The sequence below is a fragment of the Vespa mandarinia genome, chromosome 1 (assembly GCF_050613455.1).
Source record: "Vespa mandarinia isolate Hongniang chromosome 1, ASM5061345v1, whole genome shotgun sequence".
Lineage (NCBI taxonomy): Eukaryota > Metazoa > Arthropoda > Insecta > Hymenoptera > Vespidae > Vespa > Vespa mandarinia.
Window position 1 is genome coordinate 20,428,186 of NC_140810.1, and position 23,570 is coordinate 20,451,755.

General features: G+C 44.6%; 1 protein-coding gene across 8 annotated transcripts in view; it reads left to right on the forward strand.

The window, feature by feature from the left end:
- Positions 1-23,570, forward strand: part of LOC118447451 (uncharacterized) — a 186,336-nt gene that overhangs the window by 45,064 nt on the left and 117,702 nt on the right. For 4 of the 8 annotated variants that reach the window (XM_035879388.2, XM_035879390.2, XM_085662065.1 and 1 more), the window contains exon 1: positions 4,593-5,825. The exons of 3 other annotated variants lie outside the window; for them this stretch is intronic. In XM_035879388.2, coding sequence (XP_035735281.2) covers positions 5,786-5,825 — 40 coding nt within the window. In that variant the 5' untranslated portion in view covers positions 4,593-5,785. Of the gene's footprint in view, positions 1-4,592; positions 5,826-23,570 lie in introns of those variants that run through there. One more of the 8 variants, XM_035879389.2, reaches the window with a different exon arrangement.

Sequence of the window (23,570 nt, forward strand, 5' to 3'; positions counted from 1 at the left end):
CCTTCCGAAAGGCTTGCGCGCAATTATGCGCGAATGACGTCAAGTCACCGACCATGTACCATCCTTCGTATCGTAATCGCGTCGTTAGAGAATTCCTAATTTTCTAGTTCTACTCGAGACAACGCGACTCCGATGGTTGGTCGTCTATTACTTTTTTTTTTTTTCTTTGTTTTCTCTCCATTAAACAACGCGCAAATAGAAACGCGAAAACCTTCTCCTCGATCTTTGCGTCTTCAAAGTCCGTTATTTTTATCGTAAGTCGCTCGATAACGGTGCCTCGACGAATTATTTCGTCGACGGCCGGGCAGATGTTATCAATGGCTCAACGTGTATTTCATGCGGGATTTGATTGACGTCCCCGTGAATTACGAGAAAGGCGCGTGTCGCTGAACGCCAAATAAAATTAGCCTCTATGGCTAATGCGCGTTAACGCTACGTAGCGCGCGTGTGTGTGTATATATATATATATATATATATGCGTACGTACATACATATATATGTATATATTACTCGTGCGTTGGCGCGTACCTTTGGCGTTCCCTCTAGAAGAAGCAACTTTCTTCGCTTCGGCACCTTTCTCACGCCCTCCCACGCTCGCTTTCGAAAGAGAGATACCGTGTTATGAGATCGATGGGCATTCGAACGTTCTGATAACACGCCTAAGTTTCGCCATGTTCCTTATTCCTTGGCGATCGTCGTGAACGATAAATTGTTACTTAACCCTCGCAAAATTCGTCAGCGACGATGATATTCGCGCACGGGCGACGACTTTCGATGAAATTCAAGGCAATCTACCTGCGTGTCTTTCATTACGCCGTGAATCCAGCGATCGGCGACTAACTCTCGAGACTGCGTTCTCGCAATTTTTAGCATAAACGCAAAAAGAGAAATTTGTTTTCGCATAAAGTCGCGAATACAAGTAGCAGTGGGAATTTGACAAAGGAGCGCTTCAACTGGAATTGGTAGAGTCCTCGAGGGAGAAAGGGATGACACGAGTACCGTTACGAAAACATCCCCAGGAGAGGACGTTGCCTCTTTGATTCATTGCTTCCTGCTCCAGCACCGCGAACCGATCGTATTTTTGTCCGCGCGAGATCTCGCGCGTGTTTCTTCCTCGTTTCTCTCTCTCTCTCTCTCTCTCTCTCTCTCTCTCTCTCTCTCTTGCTCGCTCTCAACTCCTCCCCCCTCAAACCACTCCCCCTTCCCCGATTCCCTACCACCCCGATATTATTATCTCCTTCTTCTTTCTCGGCTCTACGTTTTTCTTTTTTCCCCTCCCCTCCTACTCCCACTCTCTTCCCATTTCTCCTTTTCTCATTTCCAGACTTCTCCCTCGAGCGAGCAAACCGGTGGCACGCGAGCACGTGAAAAACAAGACGCGTGGCGCGTGAAAAGAAGAGAGAAGGGAAAGAGAGATCCGGTGAGATCACGCGGATTTAATCAGCGCTATTATGACCTAGTTGCGCTCGACGTCGCATAAATCTCTGCGCTACATAAATCCTCGGCGTCGCGGCTTGCCGCGAATTTCCAAACGAGACGAGGGCGGGAAGGATTTATTAATTGTTTCTTACACGGGGGAGACACTTTCTTTTCCGTCGGATAAGTCCGTCGTTCCTTAACGGTGGCTAAAAATTTGCCGTGTTTCTTGATTCTTCGTAAAATCAGGAAGGATCTTCTCGAGGCAAAAGTGAAATCGAGTTGTACGCTTGGGTACTTCTTCTCGTCCTTATCTCCTTCACAGATGCCGTTCGAACTTCGAAAGACGGAGTTACGGTTTCTCTTTTTTACTTTCTTCGGATGTCGGTTACGATTTTTGAGTTGTAAACATCGACGATCTTTTCTCTATATTAATATTTATCGAAAGGAAAAATAATGTTTTCTCGTTCTGTGGCACATCGCTTTCTCCACGGCCACTGATTTACGCTGGTCTCTTGTCTTTCTTAATTAGGTTAAGGACTCTCTCGGTTCTCTCCTCTTTCTTTTCCATCGTGACAATTCGTCGCTCCTTGATTGTCGTTCATTGATTTATTCGTCTACCTCGAACGAAAACAATCAAGCACGTTGTTTGTTCGTCACTGTCACCCTCTCGAGATGAAACGAAACAAGAAGCGAGTTTCGCGTCGCGAGAAGCAGTGCCTGCTGGCGCGTAAGACGTCAACAACTGTCTCCTTCGTCGTGGCTGTTTCTCCTTGTCGCCGCGTCTATCGAAGGCCGTTCTAGGCCGTTCGTTAGCGGCCATTAGGCACCGTTTGCCTTACTTGCGCGCTCTTACCCATAGCCAAGAGTTTCTCGTCCTTGCGAACATTAGAAATCGATCGATTCTCGGTAAAAATATAATTACGAAAGTAATCGTCGACATTGGACGAAATCTTCCTTCTTGCGATAACACCAGACACGGACGAATGAGATAATGGTCCCTCCCAGTTCATTTGCATGGCCGTGGAAACGCGTTGGTCGTTCCACATTTTTAATGTCGTACGTTGAACAAAGAAAAAGCAAAAAAGAGAGGAACAAGTACACCGAGGGTTCTCGAACGGGCGCGTTATTGCGACACAAGCTGCGAGAGGATGTTTATTCGCGCGGCACGCTTCGGATAATTTAATGTAAACGCTTGGAAATTACGCATCGGCGTAGCGCAAAATCTCCCGACGTGGAGGACTATGCGAGTCGAGGATTGCTTTCGAGGAAGTAGAGAGAGGAGGGCAGAGGTGGGGGACCGAGTTAACGAGCGAGCTCCGCCGCCGCGCGAGAGGGAAACTTTGAAATTTATTAACTTGTAAGGTACGTTCTTGCGTTCCGTGGCAAGAGCCACCCAGAACCCAATAAAATGTTACTTTCGTTACTTTCTCGCGGTCTCTTTTTCCTCCCCGTTCACTCGCCGCGCGCCCGTTCGCTCGCTCGTTTATTTTTTCGCCGCGCGATAAAACTTCTCGTCGCGTGTTTTTCTCCCTCCCTTTGGCTCTTGGCCGATACGCAAGAGGAGGTACTCGTGCCCGCGGCAATTTCGAGGCAGTCGGAAAAAGTCGGACTCGCCTTCCTTTTCAACCGTTCGATTTTAACGACGCTTTTTCGCCACCATGCCAAATAACGGAGTCATCCTTACTTAACTGCTTGAGTTAGCGAGAACGTTTTTTTTTCTTTTTCTTCTTCCTCAACGCTGAATCGTTATATATAAATATATATGCGTATACAATATGGTACGCTTAGTCTCCTTCGGACGTAAAATCAGCCGAAAAAAATTGTACAAGAGGAGTCATGGTACGTGATAAACTAGGAGAATCGGTAAGAAGGTCACTGGTAAGTCGAAGAAGTTATTATTTTCGAGTTGGTTGCGAGTAAGACAAGGCGACTAACTATGATAATGGCGTCTGTTTTTCGCGAGTTCTCTCTAGGTGAACGTCGACTGTCGGTGGAGCCTATGATCAACTATAAAGGCCATCTGTTCGCTTTTAGAGTCGCCTTTATACCGTGTGGTGACGTCACTCGCGCAGGAGATAAACCGACGATGGACGCCCACTCGGGTATCTCGTCGTGCCACCTTATTCCATCCTCTCTTTCTCTCTCTCTCTCTCTCTCTCTCTCTCTCTCTCTCTCTCTCTCTCTTTCTCTCGGGCGCTCATGCACGCACCTTGTTTTCTACGCATCGAACGAGGCGCATTGACGGACGAGCGTGTTATATACGACGCGACTTTAACGATGCTTCGTTTAATCGCCACAATTTCAAGTAAAGTTCTTCGCGCTGGAAATGCTTTTGGCATGATTATTACGACGATCTCGGGCGGAGACCGCTGTCGTTCGTAAATCATATCTGGCTCGACGTGATATTTTTTTTATTCCACGGACAATAATCATTGCCAATGATTATTTTCACGTTGTCTCTCGTACGATAATAATGATATAAAAATCGATCGTTGATCCGATAAAATCGATAGGAATAGGAATCGAGGAAAGACGACGAGGATGACTGTTCGAAAGCGCCTCGCAGCGTGAAAGGATGGAACGATCTCGGAGTTTTAGATTGGCTACGTGCCAGGCGTCCCGACGCTTACCGAGAGGGTGGACCGAGTCCGACCGAAGACGGCGTCCCGGCGTCGAGGGTCCGTCAGTGCGCGTGTGACATGGCTGCGAGGCGCTACGGCGACCTAGACGCCCTCCACCTCGCGATGTGAACGCACCCGCAACCGTTTTCGAACGATTGGCAATAACTGTCTTGCGAGCCCTTTGCATCCTTCCACGTTTCTCTCTCTCTCTCTCTCTCCCCCCCTTTACCTCTATTTCTTACTCGTTCACAAGCTTACTCTCTCCCTTATTTCATCTATCTGTTTTCTCTCTTTCTCTCGCTCTCTCCCTCTCTCTCTCTCTCTCTCTCTCTCTCAATCGCTCTCTTTCTAACCTATCCGAAAAAGACCGATCGTCGTTACGACAACGATCGACGACGACCACGCGAGCCACGGATACTTCCTCCTTCGAGAGGATAGGACGAGAACTCAGTGGCCGTTATTCGCGTGAGATTCACGAACGAAACGTCCTCGACGGTGAAAAAAGAAGAAGAAGAGAAGGAGGAGGAGGAGGAGGAGGAGGAGGAAGAGGAGGAGGAGGAGGAGGAGGAAGAGGAGGAGGGCAAGAAGAAGCAAAACAAGATTAGCCGCGAAGAACGAGAGAAAGAGACGCTTTCCTAAGGGGTAATAGTTCGCGACGTGACGTAATCGCGAACATCGTTCTTTGCAAACTCACTCTACTACTTATGATTTCTTCGATCGAAAAGTGTTCAGAGACTCTTTGAGTTATGGCGTTGGTAACGAGGATACCGAACGATTCATGAATCCATGTACGGAGCGTTCGAGAGGAAGAGATACGAAACTCGTTCCCGATCGTTTTTTCGAGACGTCAAGCGTTTATCCTTTCGAAGAGATCGAGCGAGGATTCGCCGAAAGAAAATGTAACGGACGATGCGAGGGCGATCTCCGCGAGACAGGATGGCGAGCTAAAAGGCTCGTCCAAAGGCTCGATTTTCCTTTAATCCCGGAGCTCCGAACGAATCACGACGTTATCATTCCCAGAACAAGAGAAGACTGCATTCCCTAATCATTGAAAAATACATTGAAAATAGAGAAAGAAAAGAAAGAAAAAATGTACGAGGAGAGGAGAGACAGGGCCGTGAAAAAAGGATGAAAAAAAAATCTTTGTAAATAAATGCTCGCGGATCGAGGACCATTAGTATATTTTATTTATTTTTAAGGATTATATCGCGATATTTTTTCAAGCCTCTCTTTGTCGTTTCCTTGAATTTTCCTCGATAGAACAGTGCTGCGGGCCGCGCGTTATCCGTGTCGAGGCCGTGCGTAAACGATGACAAATCGAACGCGTTTCTTTTCAAACGCATGACGTTTAAGAACGAAAGTGTCGCGCGTTATATGAATTATTTTAAAAGTAATACCGTCGATCGTCCCGACATTGGGTATAACATTGAAGGAAATCAATGTGCCTTTTGGTGAGACCAGTCGCGATTCTCGTTGGAGATAGAGAAGAAGAAATTCGTTCTCGAATCGATCGCCCCTAAGAGAAAGAGTGGCCGAGCATCGAGAGGATTAGAAGGAGGAGCAGAAGAGGAGGAGGAGGAGGAGGAGGAGAAGGAGGAGTGTTATTGCACGAGCGAATCGAAGCCGAGTGCTGCGAGCTACGTGCGTGCATCGGGTGTCCGTGTGTGCTGAAAGTGTGGTGCGCTCGCGCGCGAAGTGCAGAAAACGACGATGGAATATCGGTGAGGTCACGAGGTCACCGCAGAATGCCTGAGCCGAGGGCGAAGCGCTGTAAACACTGTGACGGTACGCCGTGTGCATCTTCGTCGTCTTCCTGCACTTTCGCCAGTTCTGACCGTGTTTGTGTGTTATTTCTGCAAGACTTTGCAATACGTGCTTTTTACTAACACGATTAACAACGACGAACGAATAAAGATCGTTTTTTGATTGCTGTGGCTTGTCTTAATTAACATTCTCCACCCCTGTCGTCTTTTACAAAATTTTACATATTTTCAGCTCTTCGATTCCTCTCATTAATTAATTTCAATTCCTCGGTTCGACGATAATAAAGCGCGAACGAGCCAAATAATCGGATCCTTCTTTGCGAAGGCTGTTTATTTTTTTTTTCTTTTTTCTTTTTTTCCTACACGGGAAAATCGCAAAGCACGTTCTCGACGACGTTTTATACGTATCCCAGGTGCTCTTTATGTACCTGTTTCAACCTACATAACCAAATCGGCTCCCACGAGTGTTTCATCATCCGCGCACGACGTGCGTCGTTGCGGAGAAATTTTCGCGGATGAAAAGTTTGCTCTTAATTAGGCCCAGAGGGGAGGCCATTTTATCTCTGGGTCATTTATTCCGTCCTACAGACACTTGGACCCAGCTTGAGGCAGGCAGGCAAGTAGGCAGGCAGGCAGGCAGACAGGCAGGCAGGCAAGCAAGCAGGCAGGCAAGAAGGCAAAGCGAGTACGCGAAGCGCATTCCGATCGGATGGCAAGCAACCGCGTCGTCCAACTACACGCACTCTTTCTCTCTCTCTCTCTCTCTCTCTCACACGCACATACACACACACACACACCCTGTCTTTCCTCGCTATTTATCTCTCCACCGTATTGGCCGCGCCAGTATTTTTATCCACGGTTATTCACCCCCTTATCTGCGAATAGAGTGGCTCCTTATCCGCCCGAGTCTCCTCGAGTAGTAGTATTCTTCTTTTTTTGTAGCATCCTTTTCTCCTGGCAGCCGGTTTCGTGAATGAAGCCATACTTTTATGCTCGCTATCGCTCGCGACGATCTTTCTCCTTCTTCTCTCGAAGAGGTCCGAAAAGGAATTCGGAAGAAGGAAGAATTCGTAGATCGAATTCGATCCTCCAAGATCGAATCTTTCGCAGAGTCCTTCGTTTTATCGTTGTCACGGAATGGCCGTTTCCTTCGAACGTTCAATTATTTAGTTAGTAACTGTAGTTAATGGCCAACGGTAAAAGTCCATTAAAACTTCGACCAATCTCTTCCTTTGCATTTTCGTTCCGTATGGCAAATCTTCTTAATCTATCTATTCCCGAGGTATCGAGTAAATTCTGGTCTAAGAGATTATAAAGGATCGATTGAAAAAGGTGCAATATCGGTGTTGCCCGGTGTATTTCGACGGGCGGACGGTGATGTATGAAGGGCCAACAGCCGGATGATTACCAGGAATTCGTTCTCGTTCTACAGGATGTTCTCGTCATTAAAGAGAGTCTGCCTTTTTTAATCACTTTCTTCATCAATCACTAATCCGAGCTCGTTCTTTTCCATCTCTCTTGCTGTCATCTCCACGAAACAAACATACTGTCACAGGCTAATTAAACGACTCGTCGAAGACCAACGCATACTTTGGTATCGCCTATTGGTAGTCCTTCCCGATCGTTCTCCTGTAATAATTAAAAACGATCATTACGATTAGCAAAATTTAAAATGGACTTAAAACTTCCTGCATGCTCCTTCGAACATTTATCAAAGCCCGACTAATTAGTCATGGACCATTATGCGTTACCGTTTCTCGAACTTTCGGTAGGCCTCTTTATGAATCGGTGATTCAGAATGATCGATAATCTTTTGGCGATTCGGAAGCCGAAATTATCGTACGTGCATCGATCTTCCTTTGCTTCTCACGTTCTCTCGTCGGCTGAACGAGAATTACGTAAGTAGGTTTTTTAAATCCATCCTTTTTTCTCTCTTTCTTTCTTTTCTTTTCATTTCTTTCTTTTTTTTTTTCTTTTTTTTTTTCTTTTGCTTTTTTGCGACAACCTCCAAGGTCGGTGTCGGAGAAGAACACGAGAAAAAGAAATAAAATAAAAATAAAATAGACGTGAACAATGAGCGAAGTGAAATAGAAAGGGCGATTTATATATCCGAAATTCTCCTAACGCGATTCTCTCTCGACACGTGTCTCGTGAGACGATTTATCAACCCCTCCGCTTTCATTCGGGACGTCCTTTTGAGCGACTTTGTAACATAAAAAAGTGAAAAAGAAAAAGAAAAGACAGGAGAGAAGTAAAGAATGAAAATAACGCTTCGAAGAACATCTTGAAACTATCTTGAATCGTTTCAATATTTTTTGCTACTGTATTATTTTTGTAGGATCGATGATTGTCCTTCGAACTTGGGATAGGAAAAGATATTTCAGTGGAGTTGTTTGAAGCAGGTGCGCCTTGGAAACATATTTTTTTCCGCGAATATTTTTCGTTTTCAAGCAGAGCAAGTAGTTAGCGAAGGGTATGGGACGGAGTGTCTCGGACACTACGTTTACGCATCATCCATAATGGAATAGTGTATTTATACTGCTCCTTCTCCTCCCCCTCCTTCGAAAGAGAGAGAGAGAGAGAGAGAGAGACAGAAGGAGAAAGATACGTGCAAGAGCGCGGCTCGACTCGATTCTTTATATTTTTAGGATTTTTAGGGGCCATTTTCTATTTAGTTTACGTTCTTACCCTCGTTAGATTCGTTAGAAGGATGAATACCTAGGCGATGAACGGGCGATACAAAAATAAAATTTGCCTATCAGCTTCGATCGATGAGTTCTCAGGATTTATCGCTTTCTCATCACGTTTAGACTCAACGTCGACGACGACGTTATGGCGCAAGAGAGCCGGTGCCACGGACTAGTTCGTCCAGAATTGTTTTTGGATTGGTATCGGACGATGTCTAGAGTCGTTCGTTAGTGTAACGTGTCGATCTCATCGTCGAGTACGACGACGACGACGACGACGACGACGACGACGACGACGACGACGACGACAACAACAACGACGTCGTTGATATAAAAGTGATTCGTGGCCACGCGAATGGCTCGTAAACACGGAAACCAACAGCTGCCGATGGAAAACATAGGCTAAATTTAATCACGATGCTGCTCCTCGTCCCTGTAAAAGTACTTAAGCGTTCGATGTGTTGGCATTATTTGACAATGGTACGGTAAGAGAAAGAATAGAACCGAGAACGTACGTGCTCAACCATATTTTCCCTTATTCTTTTTCTTTTTCCTCGTATATCACTCTTTAACGTAATACGAACGTAGAGATAGAGCAAAGGAAAAAAGAGGTTAAACCGATCTTTTTGCGAATTCAAGCCAATTCTCTAGCCGCAAGGATACATGTACCTACCATGGATGCGATTAAAGAATGTAACATCTAAATATTATGATAGTAAAAGACGTAGAAACTTTCCAAACAGTCTTTTCTCTTTCTCTCTCTCTCTCTCTCTCTCTCTCTCTCTCTCGACGCGCACGACCACGCGTAAATGTGGATTAAATGTCCGCGATTCGATCGATCGTAGCTTTCGTTTTACAAATGTATGATTTCGACAGAAGCTTCTTTCTTGATGACGAATTTCGATTACAGTCCGATGACGTTTTATGTCCTTACAGACGGAATGAACGATTAAATTTGTAATCAACTTCGACCAAATCGATTTTCTCCGAGGAAATTAGAACCGATGATGTATTCGATAATATCAAAAAATCGAATTCGTTCGTATCTTTATGGCCGTCGAATTTGATGGTTTCCCTTCTCCCCCGCCCTCTCTCTTTCTCTCTCTCTCTCTCTTACTCTCTCTCTCTCTCTCTCTTTCTCTCTCACTCAATCTCACTCTCGAAGACCATACGAGAATTTGGCAGCCAGCGATTCTGGCCGGCGTTCGATTATTTATCGGCACGGTATGCGCATTGCGTGGGCGATCTTTTTCCCCTTCCGTCTCTATACCGCTTTCTGGCCGCTCTCCAAGCGGCGACACTCTTACACCTACGAATTTTTCCTCTCTCTCCCTCTCTCGAGATTCATCCTCATCGCGTCGCGACGTCGTACTTACTCGTGCCCTCTCATGCGTGTACGTGTATTATGCGGCTCTCACGGCACAGAACGCGAGCGAAATTTACGTCTCTTACGCGCGTTACGTCTTCTCGATTACGTGTACTCCTTGCACAGCTCGTAACCTCTTCCTTTTTCTCTACTCTTTTCTTTTCCAAAAAGCTTCTCTCGTCGGATCCGGAATCTTGGATTTTTCTTATAAATACACAAGAAAAGATATTTTTCTTAATTTCCATTTTGTTCATTATGCAATCGCGACAGATAATTTAGTCAAATTTCAAAAACTTTTTCTTCATTTTGTTAAGATACTTCCGCGTATAGCGCAAGAGTGTCTCGAAGACGTAAATTCGTTGGTTGATGAAGAGAGCGCACGAGAAAGGGAGCACGCGCGTGCGAGTCGTGGTGTAGTTTTCGTCCATAGAAGATAAGACAAGAGAAGAGGAAACGAGCCAACACGAGCCAACTAAAGGGAGAAAAGGCGAAGAGAGAGAGAGAGAGAGAGAGAGAGAGAGAAAGCTCTATTTTCGTCGCCGAGATTAGACTTATTTATGGGTGGTGTAGAAGGAGAGAGAGAGAGAGAGAGAGAGAGAAAAGCATCGAGCGATCTTTTGAAGAAGTCAGTCGTACGTTTCCGTTTCCGGAATTTAAGGCGCCGACATTTCTATCGCAACTCAAACACCTGATTTCCATTTCTGATTTTTTATCTCTTTTCGAATTTTTTCTTTCGCCATAAAATATTCGTTTTAATTAACTTCGAGAAACCAGTCGAAAGATATTTTCATTCGAATTGATAATCAGTTCGCAAAAACACGAAGATTTCGGTTGCGACCTCGAAAATTCGCCGACGTTTCCCCGATCGTAACTCATCCTCGCGGATCATATCTGACTAATAACCGTCAGATGGCACATCGAAAGCGATCTGGTTGGTACGAGGTAATCATCTCGTCTCCTTTTGACCCGAAATAAATTTCAGACGTGGACAAATTTAACTCGTTACGAAGGATTCGCCCTCGAGAAAGTGGTACGGATGCCTTTGCCGACTTATATCACAGGGATTATCAATCTCTTGTACTCTTCCTCTCCCTCTCTCTCCCTCTCTCTCTCTCTCTCTCTCTCTCTCTGGTCCTCTCTTTTTATCGACCGTTCGATCGTTACCCTTCTTCCGACTTTTTTCCTTTCATTCTTTATTCCGTCCCAAGTCCTTTTCTCCCATTCTTTTTCTTTTTTCTCATCGCAAACAATGTAGCAAGGCGCAAGCGCAATTTCTTGTTGCTCTTGGCAAGACGCACGAATGGTTTACGCGCTAACAGCTGTGCTCGCACGCACTTTGCTCGCGCAAAACATCGCTAATGGACCGACAACCCTAACCAAGTCCGGATCGCGTACGCATAAATATAGTGGGGACTCTTTCGCTTCATCTCTCTCTTTCACCTTCTCCCTCCTGGTCGTTCTCATCGCCTCAAATGGAATTTATTGCACGAGGATCTTACTACACACGCGGAAGGTACGCTTTCTTGACTAATCAAGAGATAAGAAGAAGCCTCGATTCGTTTGGGTAGAAATCTATTCGATCGTTTCCCAATTCCAATATCCCAGGATCTTTCGAAAAGATCTTTCCGAAGATTTTGCGTCGCGTAACATTTTCCATCGAGATTGCGTTATTGCATCCGGGTGGCAATGGAATTTTAATTAAAGTCCGATTTATCCGCGTAATCGCATCTCGCCGTTTGTCGAGTCGTAAAATAAAGCGAACGAAGTCGTCTTGCTCCGGCGCTTGCTGTTTCTGTTGCAGGAGGGAGATCATAAAGCACCGTTTTTTATGACAACCTTTGCTTTGCGTTTGTTTAAAATACGAGCACGAATTCAGCTTTGCACGAAACACGCCTTATCGTCGCGGCGTCGTTGCCGACGGCTCTCTCTCTCTCTCTCTGCATTTTTTCTTTTTTTTCTTTTTATTACTATCTAATAATCGTATATTTTTTAATTGAGTCGATTCCAAATAAAACGAGTTACGTACGACTCTCCTCGTATTCTCGTTCTATCTTCTGTTTAGAAGGGACAGAAATTTTTCGCAGAAATATTTCGACGTAGCATTGATCCTGACCGCGTGTTTTCAAGGCTTAATGAACGGGCGAAGAACTGAATCATCGAAGTTATCGCCGGTGGCCGCGACTCGCGCCGGCTTTGCCCCCGTTTCCTCGTCCGCGAATATAATCTTCATCCTCGAAGCCACGATTTTACATACCTACGTATGTGCGTTGCGTGTATATGTTCTCAAGATGTACCGAAGTTAAACATTCCGTGGAGCATTCACCCTGGCATTGCTGTAAAAATAAACGGATCGACAAACGATGTACAGCCGTTCCGTCTTCGAGCTATCCGCCTTCATTTACGATGTATCGTCGAATTGCCTTATCTCTCATTGCGATATACGATCGTGTCCATTCGTTATCATTTTCTTTAGAAGGCATAACACGATACGTTCTCGAACTTGAAGCGTCGGATCTCTGGGAAGAAGTGGAGAACCATCGAAAGTCTTACGGTTATCTTCGTTCTTCCAGGATTCGCTTGTTAACTCGACTCCAAGCCTGTTTATAGTCTTTCGACCTTAACAATATCATTCGAGACGTCTCGAATACCCTGCCAAACAATTCCCGATCGTAAAACTGATTTAAAGATGCAGTGTAAACGACAGCTCGATGATGTAAATTTTCAGGGCTCGTTTAACGCACCGTTCCTAAGATTAGACGTGTCCGACCTATCGCAAATCGACGAAGTTTGACCGTTACAAGGACAGTAAACGCGTTAAGGAAAAAAGAAGAAAGAAAAATAAATAAAAGAAGAAGAAGAAGAAGTTGATCTTAGGTATCGAGGGAACTCGTTGAAATCGTACGTGATTGGAACGATCAAAAATTTAATTTTTACGCCTATAATTTAACAGTAGAAGTACAATGGTTCGCTTTCCAAAGAAGTTTGCATCCGACATTCCGATGATTTCAGCGAGATCGGTTCGTTTCAAGAGGAGAGGAGAGGAGAGGAGGAAGAAAGGAAGGAAGGATGCGGCAAAATATGCCAAATGAGTCAGTAAAATCGTCGATGCTTCACGAAATTAGATCGCGTCCGTATTACGTGCAACAACAATCCGCTATGTAACGTTAGTTCATCGATCTTGTCTCCGATGTCGACCCATTTACAAGATTATTCCAAATACTTATTCTTCTTGCGAATAAAATCTCCATTTTGCTTATTCTCTATTTTGCTTATTCTCCTTTCAGAGAAGAAAAACTCGATACTTTAGTCTTTCTAAATCCGATTTGATATTCCGCATTGCCGCGACTTGGAAGGAGCGTTATTTATGAGACGACCGAATGGTAGGTCTCAAAGCGTGCAGGAGTTAACGCTTGGCAGAGATTAGCCTCCGCCATGGAAACAACGAAGTACGAGATGAAAAACGATTATCCGACGAGATATGACGACGCCTGGCATGGACTTGGCTGCTGGTCTAGGAAGCGAACTACGATGTACCTCGACTGTTGTTATCCTTAATTAGTTCAACTCGCGGTAGAGAGAGAGGGAAAGAGAGGGAGAGAGGGAGAGAGGGAGAGGGAGAGAGAGAGAGAGAGAGAGAGAGAAAGAGAGAGACCGGTCCAACCTCTTTAACTCTGTTGCTTCTGTCAACCGTTTCTGTCTTTTGCTCTGCACGCTATCCTCTTCTTCTCTTCTGTTTCTTCTTCTTTCTCTTCTTCGCCTCTCCACCCTCATCTTCACCGTCGTCTCACCGGATGACCTGGATAGAACCCAAACGAAATACCATCTTCGTTGCTTCCTTTTTAGCCAGTCGTTTTGGAGAAACGACCATCGAGTTGCTCCAGTTCGTGGCTGTCTAGCTCGTCGAGAAGGAGAGAAAAGGAGAGAAAGAAAGAGAGAGAGCAAAACGATCGCTCTAGCTCAGGCCAACTCCAACCGAACGTCCTAAACTACGTCGAATCGTAGTTAAGAGAGAAATTAACTCTCTGGATCTCGTTCTGTGTAACTACTCTCCTAGGGCTCCTGTTTGCTTTCAGATATTTTTGGAGCATTGTGTTTACTTCGGGTCTAGCGAGTAGCCGTTAACAGCCGAAGCTTGGACAATATTGTTGTAACGCCCCGGATACAATAAGCAGAGCGAGCGACTTCTTTCCTTTTATACCAAAGCCAAGGAGGAGACGGTTAGTTGCGCTAAGACACCTGATAATTTTTTCGAGGTACGGCTTTGTCATTGCCAATGTCAATGAACCGATGATCTCAATACCCCCACGTAATTGAGGTAAATAAACGCGCATTTGAATATGGCAATTCTGAGGTCGCTGACTTTGATTAAAAAAGAAAATCATCGCGGATCGTCGAAGCTGCCCACATACTCGAAAGAAAGACCGCCGTTGCTTTTTTCTCCCTACCTACGCGTACCGGCTCTTAACGAAGCTAGCCGCGGTGAAGAGCGTAATAAGCGATCGAGACTGATTTATCGTCTGCCTATCCTATTCGGCATTTTAATCGGAGGGACGAATCGTACCGAAAATAATTGAAAGCTTCTTTCGACGGGGAGAAAAAGGGAAGGAGGGGAAGAGTCAACGAACGGTAGGAGAGGAAAAATTCGTGGAAGCGTTGATCGAGCGTCGCCTTCAAAGTCACCGAAGAGAGAGAGAGAGAGAGAGAGAGAGAGAGAGAGAGAGAGAGAGAGAGAGAGAGAGAAAGAGAGAGAGAATCTCTGACCAGACCAGTCTCCGAGGAATCGTCGTTAAGTCCTCGAACTTATTTCGGTGTCAAGCGATCGATGGCAGCATCCGCGCTGACTCGGAACGTTCCAATGCCAATGCTAAAGCTGCAGAAGTTCTCTATCTCCTCATCTCTTTCTTCTTCTCTTTCTCTTGATCTTTCTCCTTCTCTCTATCTCTTCCAAAGCGAACCGATGACGAAATTAAATTCGAGCGCGCACACGGAGAGATTTCACGCAAGATGCATCATCCGTTGTCTCGAATCTTGCCAAAAGCTTTTCCATTATGTCCATCTCATCGTCGGCGAACCGATATTTGTTTCGTATACGCATGGATTCCTTTCGATAGTTTCAACTTGCCTCTCTTTCTCTATTCTTCTCTCTATTTCCATCAAGTATCGCTCTCACGAGCGAGAAATATGTGATAGTAATTTTTGGAACATTCTTTTGAAAACGTATGAAAATCTGTTGGCAAGGATGTACGAGGTCGCATTTAACTAATGAACTTTTTGGGTGACAACGAGATACTTTATGAAAGTAGAAAATTGTCGTGTCGTTTGATGTTATTTAAAAGATTCTTACGAAGGGAAAATGAGCATTATTTCGTTGATAAAATAATAAATTAGTTACACGGATACACGAGATTGCCCGAGAGAAATTAGAAACGACGGGTTGCAACATCGTTATTCCATTTAGTCGAGTCGGTTCGAATAGCGAGGGAAGAACAATAAGCATCGACGTAAAGTTTATGGATAAAACTGGAATGACTATTTTCGCGCGGTTGTCGATCGTAAAGTCACGCAATACTTGGGAAGCTTCGTTCGAACTTTGCAAATAGTTTTTCTCTTTCTCTCTCTCTCTCTCTCTCTCTCTCTCTCTCTCTCTCTCTCTCTCTCTCTCTCTCTCTCTCTCTCTCTCTCTCTCTCTCTAGTACTTCCGTAGATGCAGTAGTAGTTGGATGTTATCGCGCTTCTTGATTTATTCACATCCTTGAAGATAATGTTTCGTGATTCGATCGTAAGCGGTTCGTTTAAATGACCTTGTAGATTGCGGTACCGCCCGTTGGCTCTTGTTAACGAAATTACTGAAAATCGTCCTAATTTCAAAATCGCGAAATTTTCAAGAAGACGGTTAACATGCCGCTCGTAAGTTCTCCGTTGAGTTATTCGCCGGTTTGTTTGAATCTTAAATAAGAAACGTTAATTGGGTCGCCGAGCGTTCGAAATCTTGTCATTGAATCGCTCGATAACGTAAACACTCATTTGTACGAATTATTAATAGTTAGTTAGGGACAAAATGTAATCATCGATTTTCCATTTGGCAAGCGGTTCCGACGGACGTCATCGTTAGCGAACGAAATCATAGAAAGAGTTGACTGTTCGACATTTCGCCTACGCCTTCGAACGATGATGAATTCATCGAGGAAGGCTTTACCGAGAACGAGAAAAGTGCTCCTCATTTCGCGCCACGGGCGTTGTAACCACGGCCGAGATAAACGTTATTGCGAAGAGGAGTAATGCAACGTAAAACCCATTGGAAGTATCGCGTGGTAAAACGACGCGATATTTTCGACTTTAATGCCATTTCGCCTACAATCCTGTTCCGTAGGAGCGTGTAGGTCGAAAGTTTTCTGCTCGTTTTAGATTTAAGCCCACGTCAAGTTCAAGAACGTTAGAAACGAATATTAGTCTCGCACCGACGTACACTTATGTGCATTAAATATTTCGATGTCCACGCAAGTCGTCTATTTTAACGAGCGGTGGGATTTAACGAACTTGCGCTACAACAGGGTATATCATCCCGATCGAGAACCGGATATTTATGTGGAAAAGTTTTAGTAGGATAGGGAGGAGCGAAAGGGAAAAAGATACCCCTTCGATCCTGCCTTATAGAGTCAGAGGGAATGTTTGCTAGCTCGAAGCGTACATTTTCTTTCCTTTTTTTTTTCTTCTTTTCTTTTATATATTTCTTTTATATCGATCGAGTAGAAAATCGATCATAGTCACGTTTTCAACGACGAACGAACGTTTCGCTTTCGAAGCTTCGACTAGACCGCCGAAGGCTGTCCTTGTATTACGGATATTTCCGTCCGGAGTTTTAGACGGTATAAAGTCAGAAGGCCTCCCCTCTGCCATTCCCAGCATGGCTAGACGTTGGCAAACGGTATGTAAAGCTGCCGAGCGAACCTTTCCATTGCCCCTTTTTGTGCTTTTACGCGTCGCTCTGTTAGCGCCTATTTTGCTCCCCTCTCTTCCTTCCTTCAGCTTTTTATTCTCTCTTCCTCTTCTCATTCCTCTATTTTTCTTTCGTCATCCCCGATCTACGTAGATACTCTACGTGCGTATCCTCGGATCCGAATCAACCTTGAGTCATTCTCGACTTATCCGTTCCTGTGTTTTCCAATGAACGAGCTCCTCTCGTCCCAAGAGCCGTTTTGTTCCCCACGACGGACCGTGTTCTTTTTTTTTACTTTTTTCTTTTTTTTTTTTTTCCCCGACTCTCCTCGAGATGTTTGCCCTTCTTTTACATATGTCTTGACTAAGGTAAGAAAATTTGAAACGAATTGCTTATAATTTTTTGTATCGAAACTTTTTTTTTTCATGGAAGCTTCAAACGGCGTACGTGCCTTTACTCGAAGCAGTCCTCGAACTCTCGCGGTGGTTAAGACGTTAAAATTCCCTCGATGCTGAGCGCAACGAATTGAGTCTTCCCGCGTTAATAATATTGCTTTTACGAGCTCGTACTTTTCAGGTCTCCTTCGAGAACAACTCTCTAAGACCTCGAGATAACGCTCCGCCTTATGATCAGGTAGTACTTCCCAGTACCCGAACAGGATCTCCCGAGAGTCATACGAAAGTACGAGACAACATAGTCCGGATAAAATAATCGAGACCTTACTTTTTCGAAGGACGTTGGAGAAGTTATGCGATAAGAAGGAAGGAGAAGGCAGGGTATCTTAAGTAAAATTTTGTTTCTCAAAGCAAGTACTTCGTTAAGCAAATGCAAGCTGCTTCCTTCGTCGTTAAATAGATGCGACTAAGCGCATTTATTTTAATAATTCGCGTGCATCGTTATCTCTCGTATCGATTTAACACCGAAGCAAAATTAAACTTCGAAAAAAGAAAGAGAAATTGTTGCGACAATAACGATTGGTTTTGCTCGTGCAACGATCGAGCTACGAGTACCGAGCTCGAAATCGTTAAAAGTAATCGCCTTTTGCCGGAGCCATCGAGATTATTAATTATCTTTCTCCGTTTTTATATCGTCGTCGGTGGAACGTACGTGGTTCGTCCTTCGTCGTCGTCGTCGTCGTCGTCGCCGTCGCCGTCGCCGTCGCCGTCGTCGAGCTTCGGTCGTATGCAAATTTTGTGAGCATAGGGAGGAGCTCCATAATCGCGCTCTCGAGGCCACTCTCGGCAACCGCTTTTTGGCGTAAGGTGTAAACGACTTCGCCGGGGCGTACTTAAACTCGTTCCAGATCGATGTGTAAACGACTTGGGCACTGGCCAGTTAAGACATTATATCGACCGTGCTTTGCAAAAAAGTGCCAGTTGCGAAACGCCCTGGCCGTGTGTCCGTGTCCACCACGTATTCGTTTGCCCGTGTGGGTGTGCGACCGTCGAATGTCCGTCACGACTGGAACAACAAATTACGATCTCTATCTTCTGTTCGAGAATTCGAATTTTCCAGAGATATTCGACGAAATAACTATCATCCGACTTTATTTTTCACGTTATTAAAATAATGGAAATAGTGAAAGAGATACTATTGGCTCGTATGACTTAGCAAACACTGGTGCCTCATAATTTCCGCGCTGATTATTTCGACGATAAACGTATGGCGTCGATCTCTTTTCGTCTCTCCAACCATCGACCATACTACTTTTCTACTCTCGGAGCTTCTCGAAGAAACGTGACTCTTATATCTCTTGCGTAATAACAACAATCGATAACATCTATCGTTGGGAGGAGATCTCGGAGCATCGGTAGAAAAAAGATACATCTCTTGCAACGTTGTCATCCGTCTATTGCTTCGTTATACAAAACAATTTTCGAAAGTTTATGCGGTTCTGTATTTTCTTATTTTTTTTTTTTATCTCTCTTTGGATGCAAATCGTAAACGGTTATCTTTTTTTGACGTTCGCCAATTTTCGATCGTTTGGCGTATGCCTATTTTTCTGGACGAATGCCTTGGCCTTGAACGTTTTGAAATTTACCTGTAGCTCGAACTCGTTATTCACAAAAAAAAAAGAAAATAAAAGAAAGAAAAAAAGAAAAAATCCACGACGAAAAGGAAATCTTTCTCGTCGTCGAGCCATCTACATATTTCCGTTAGTCGCTCGATGAAGCTTTTTTTCGAATTTTTTCACCGTTTTTACCCTCGCGTCACCGTCATCGGTCAAGATGCTAAATTGCGGCGCGGAGTGGGAATTACTAGAGTCACGAAAGAGAGAGAGAGAGAGAGAGAGAGAGAGAGAGAGAGAGAGAGAGAGAGAAAGTAGGAGGATGAGAATTCGAGTATTCCCGAGGGTGGAAGAATTATGGCAGGCAGGTGCTGCGAAAGAAATGGAAGAGTTTTGCTTCGACGATTTCTTTATTCGCCGAAATACGAGGAGGAGGGCTGTTGCGTGCTGCGCCATCGACGACTACGACGACGACGACGACGACGACGACGACGACGACGACGACGACGACGACGACGACGACGACAGCAACGACGACGACGACGAAGACTTTCTCGTCCCCTTCATAAAGTTGTCGTCATCGGAGTCGAAAATTCTCCACCTTCTTTTGATTTTATTCCGAAAAGGCGACCGAAGAGCAAATATTGGGTTAAGAGAAGAAGTCGTTCGTTTTTTCTCCGATCGATTGTTCGTTTTTCTTTTCTTTTTCGGTTCATCGAAATATTCAAAGAACGTTGCTTCGGAGTAGACTCGTTTCTTCGCTTTAGCTAGAGATACATATTTACGTACGTCTTCGTTCTTCTAAGGTGGAAAAAACGCGGGATGGACGAGCTCTCCCGTTTCTTCGTTTCGGCCATTAAGTCTCGCCGTGCTCTGGTCTCCCGTTCTTGCAAGGTAGCAAAAATAAAACGTTTGTTTTCGCGAATAAATGCGAGCAACGTTTCGCCTCGGAACGTTTGTTACATCTTTGCAAAGTGAACACTCATTCTCGCGATTTGTACCGCTATGTAAATCATCCTTATTCTCATCACTTTCCTATTTCGATTTCGTTCAGGGTGATAAAAAATTTTATTCTTGTCCGATGAAAAAGATGAGAGAAATTATTTTACGTTCCTTGTATCGTTCGTTTGCGAAATTTGAACTATTGTTAAAATTCTCGAGAGAAGGAAGGAAAATGGTAGCGAGTAGCAAGTTATCGGTGTCTGTACGCGAAGAGAAAAGGAAAAGCTATGGAACGACGAAGAAACGGTTGGTAAGCATGTGCCTGGTCCAACTTCCCCTCTGATCCGCCTGGCAGACCCGTTAGTCTAACTTGGGCGTTCTATTTGCGTCTTGACTTCTTACGCTTTACTCCCCCTCGCCCTTCTGCCTCTCATTTCCCTCTTCAGCATCCCCCGGAGAACCCTACGTATCTCACACACGCACGCATACTCTCTCTCTCTCTCTTTCTCTCTCTCTCCCCCTCTTTCTCTCTCTAGCAACGGCCGGTCAGCAACGCGGTCAGACCTCACCAGAATCCCGGATGTGTCGTGCTAGGAAACTTGGAAGGAGGCCCGATCTATCTTTCTTTCTTTCTTTCTTTCTTTCTTTCATTTGCTTTCTTTTCCCCTCTCTGTCCCGCTTCTTTTTGGATCATATCGATAGTATACATATAGCGATGGACGCGAGTCCCCTTAGAGGGGACTCTACCGTCGGTTCGTCGCTTTTCCATCTTTTGAATTTAAAAACGTGATTATTTTTACGCGTTAAGAGGAGAAATCGAGAATCGGTGAAACGAGCAACGACACGATTCCTCCTGTAAATTGAACGTTCAAGGATCGCTTTTGATGATGACAACGACGACGCCTAGGCCATTTTCACTCTGGTAGTAAATCTCTCGACTACTCGAACGACGACGGTGGCGTGAGCCGTCTAATCGTCGTCATTATCAGCGTCACCTCGTGTCAACCGCAATAATTACGTCCCACCGCCTAATGGTCACGCTAATGATCTTGCTCGTGATACTTCCTCGGTCGAGGAAGACGGATGATTAGAGATAGCAGGGTATCGGACCTCGTAATTAGAGCTCTGATCGTTTTGATCCACACCTTTCGCGTGCGGCGAAGTGTGTCAGAGGATAATCCTTTTTTCTTCCAATTTGCTTCTTGCACTAATTTTTCTTCTTTCTTGTTTTTTTTTTTTTTTTTTCTTTTGCCGCCGGCAGCATAATTATTTTATCTAATTCTTGTGCGTATCCATTATCTTGGCTAAACGGTCTCGCGAAACCGTTGACTCGATATCGGTATAAGGAGAGAAAGAAATGTTGGAATAGATAAAAGGGGAAAACGACCGTGTGATCTTGGAGCAGACCGTTCGAAAAATAATCTCGACGGACAGATGAGAAAGGGCATAACGCGTTGGGAAACGAAATTGAGAATAGGCGAGGAGGATTCGTTAGGCTTCCACGTCGAGTCGGGTTCTTCCGCGAAATCTTGTTGCAGGAGAGGCACGTTGTAGATCATTCTCTGGAAAGCCGCGCAGCACCTACGCATTCTTATGTACGTAGATACGTGCGTGCCTCGTCTCGGCATTAAAGTATTATGCAATAAGCGCATCAACGCTCCGAAAAGAATCTCGACGAGACTGCCAGGCGCAGCATCCTCGACTCTCTCCTGACGCATGTCTTGCATTCGTAACGCATAACAACTCGAGAGAGTTTTTGTAAGACATTCGTAACGACTCTCGTTTGAATGTAACATTTCGTACACACTGTCATATGCAGATTTTCATCGTCGCAATTTATTATTTTAGCTCTTATCTTATCGGGGTTTCGATCGAATTTGTATAAAGTCGTATGTTGATTCATAGGTAGCAACAGGAAAAGGAAGAAAGGTAGCAACGACCGTGTGTGGCGCAGAGCATAGGCGTGTGCGTTGTCCGAGATCGCGAGACCGAGCGTGAAGAGGTGCTTCCTTTCGGAAGCTGCACGTGACTCGATATCGTAAGACGATAAAATCTTCATTGAGCATCTCTATTCCTAGTTTAAGCGATAAATCAGCTTTCGTTGGTGCTAAACGTCGTTAGACTCGCGAAGCTAACAAGCAAATTTCTGTCGGTCGGCGCTTCTCTCTCTCTCTCTCTCTCTCTCTCTCTCTCTCTCTCTCTCTCTCTCTCTCTCTCTCTTCGACGGGGAGACATTGGCAGCCTCCGCGTTATTATTTTAACGTAAATGTTCTGGCGATCCGCGGCTAAGATAAATAACAATGCTTATATAACGGTCGATCTAACGATGTGCTTTCGAAGAGAACCAAGAATGCCATCTCGCGCAGGCGCATAGTCTTTCCGATTCGACGAAAGTGTGTGTCTTCGTGTAAGTCTTTTGCATTAATGAGAAACCAACTCCTACGTGATCAGCGCCAGATTTTAAGAGTACACCAAAGTAACGTCTTTTTATTATTTTTTTTTTGTTTTTTTTTTGTTTCAGGTAAGGACACTTCCTTCTTCCTCCGAGTAGTTCAACGAACAAGAATTCTATCGAGCCGTCGTTGTTAGTCTTACCATGACGTAATAATGAATCACGATTGATGTTTAGAAAGAGAAACGAGATTGGATTATATCTTTAAAGGAAGGCAAAAGGATCGTTATGATCTTCAAAGTTTAGCAAAGCGAATGGTTGCCGCTACGAAGGAGTTCCCTTCCATTGTGTGCCTTTTGCTCGACTTTCGTTTCGGTTTAATCGTACCGCCATGATTGATAACTCTCGCTCGTTTAATAAGCTGCGAGCTGGTAGTAGCATAACCAGACGCTCTCGAAGGCTGTACCACGCCTCGTGCATTGCCTTTTAAATTATTAGATGCTATAAAAGGCTCTAGTAGGAACGCTTTAATTCAATGAGGCATTTAGTAAGTAGTTTGGATTTTTTTTTCTTTTTTTTTAACGATCACTCAACAATTTTTCTCAATTTGTTGAAGGTATCCGTTGCCTTTGGTGTCAGGAAATTAGAGTCAAGAAGGGACGGAAGGGGTTGCGACAAGAGGTCGTTTAAATGGGAGGTCGAACGATGTTCGAAGTTTGCGCGCCGGCGCTGACGTTGAATAGCATCGAGTAGATGAGGAGAAAAAAGGTCGTCCAGTGACGTCCGCATAGTTAGAAAGGTGCATCCTTGGATGCGGTTGCCATCTCGGGCGCGGTGAAAACCGCAAACTGGCCGAGGGAGGAATTTCTTGAAAATTGAAGCGATCCGATGCCGAAGAGGTCCTTGAGCGTGGAATAGAGAAAAACCGCGACCCTATAACCGTTAGACCGGGAATGTTAATCTCGCGATGTGCTGCACAAGCGAGATCATGATAAACGAAGAAAGAAAGGAGGCTTCGTGAAAACTTGATCGTCCTTTTCTTTCGATAAATTTTCTCTTCTTGCGAAAGAGTCTTAAGAGTTTACCTACGACTCTTCTAAATATTTCGACGACCCGATTTATAATTATGGTGGTACGATCTAATTGCTGCTTTTTACTGCTTTTTACTCACCATCCATATAATCGATAGTTTTTCGTGATTCTACGCTCTTTATTCCTGACTTATTCTTAAGCTTTGACGCACGTTTCATGGAGCGTGCGTGCATGCGTCCATGGAAGAAAAAAAAGAATATTACGAGGTATAATTTACAAGGGACTTTCGATGACTCGATATCTCGTTTGAATAGAGATAAAAGAGGCACGAGCGGATCGCGTCGTTCGCGCAAAGAGATCTGGTAGATTTATTGCGCCTATATAGGAAGCTGAAACAGAAGGT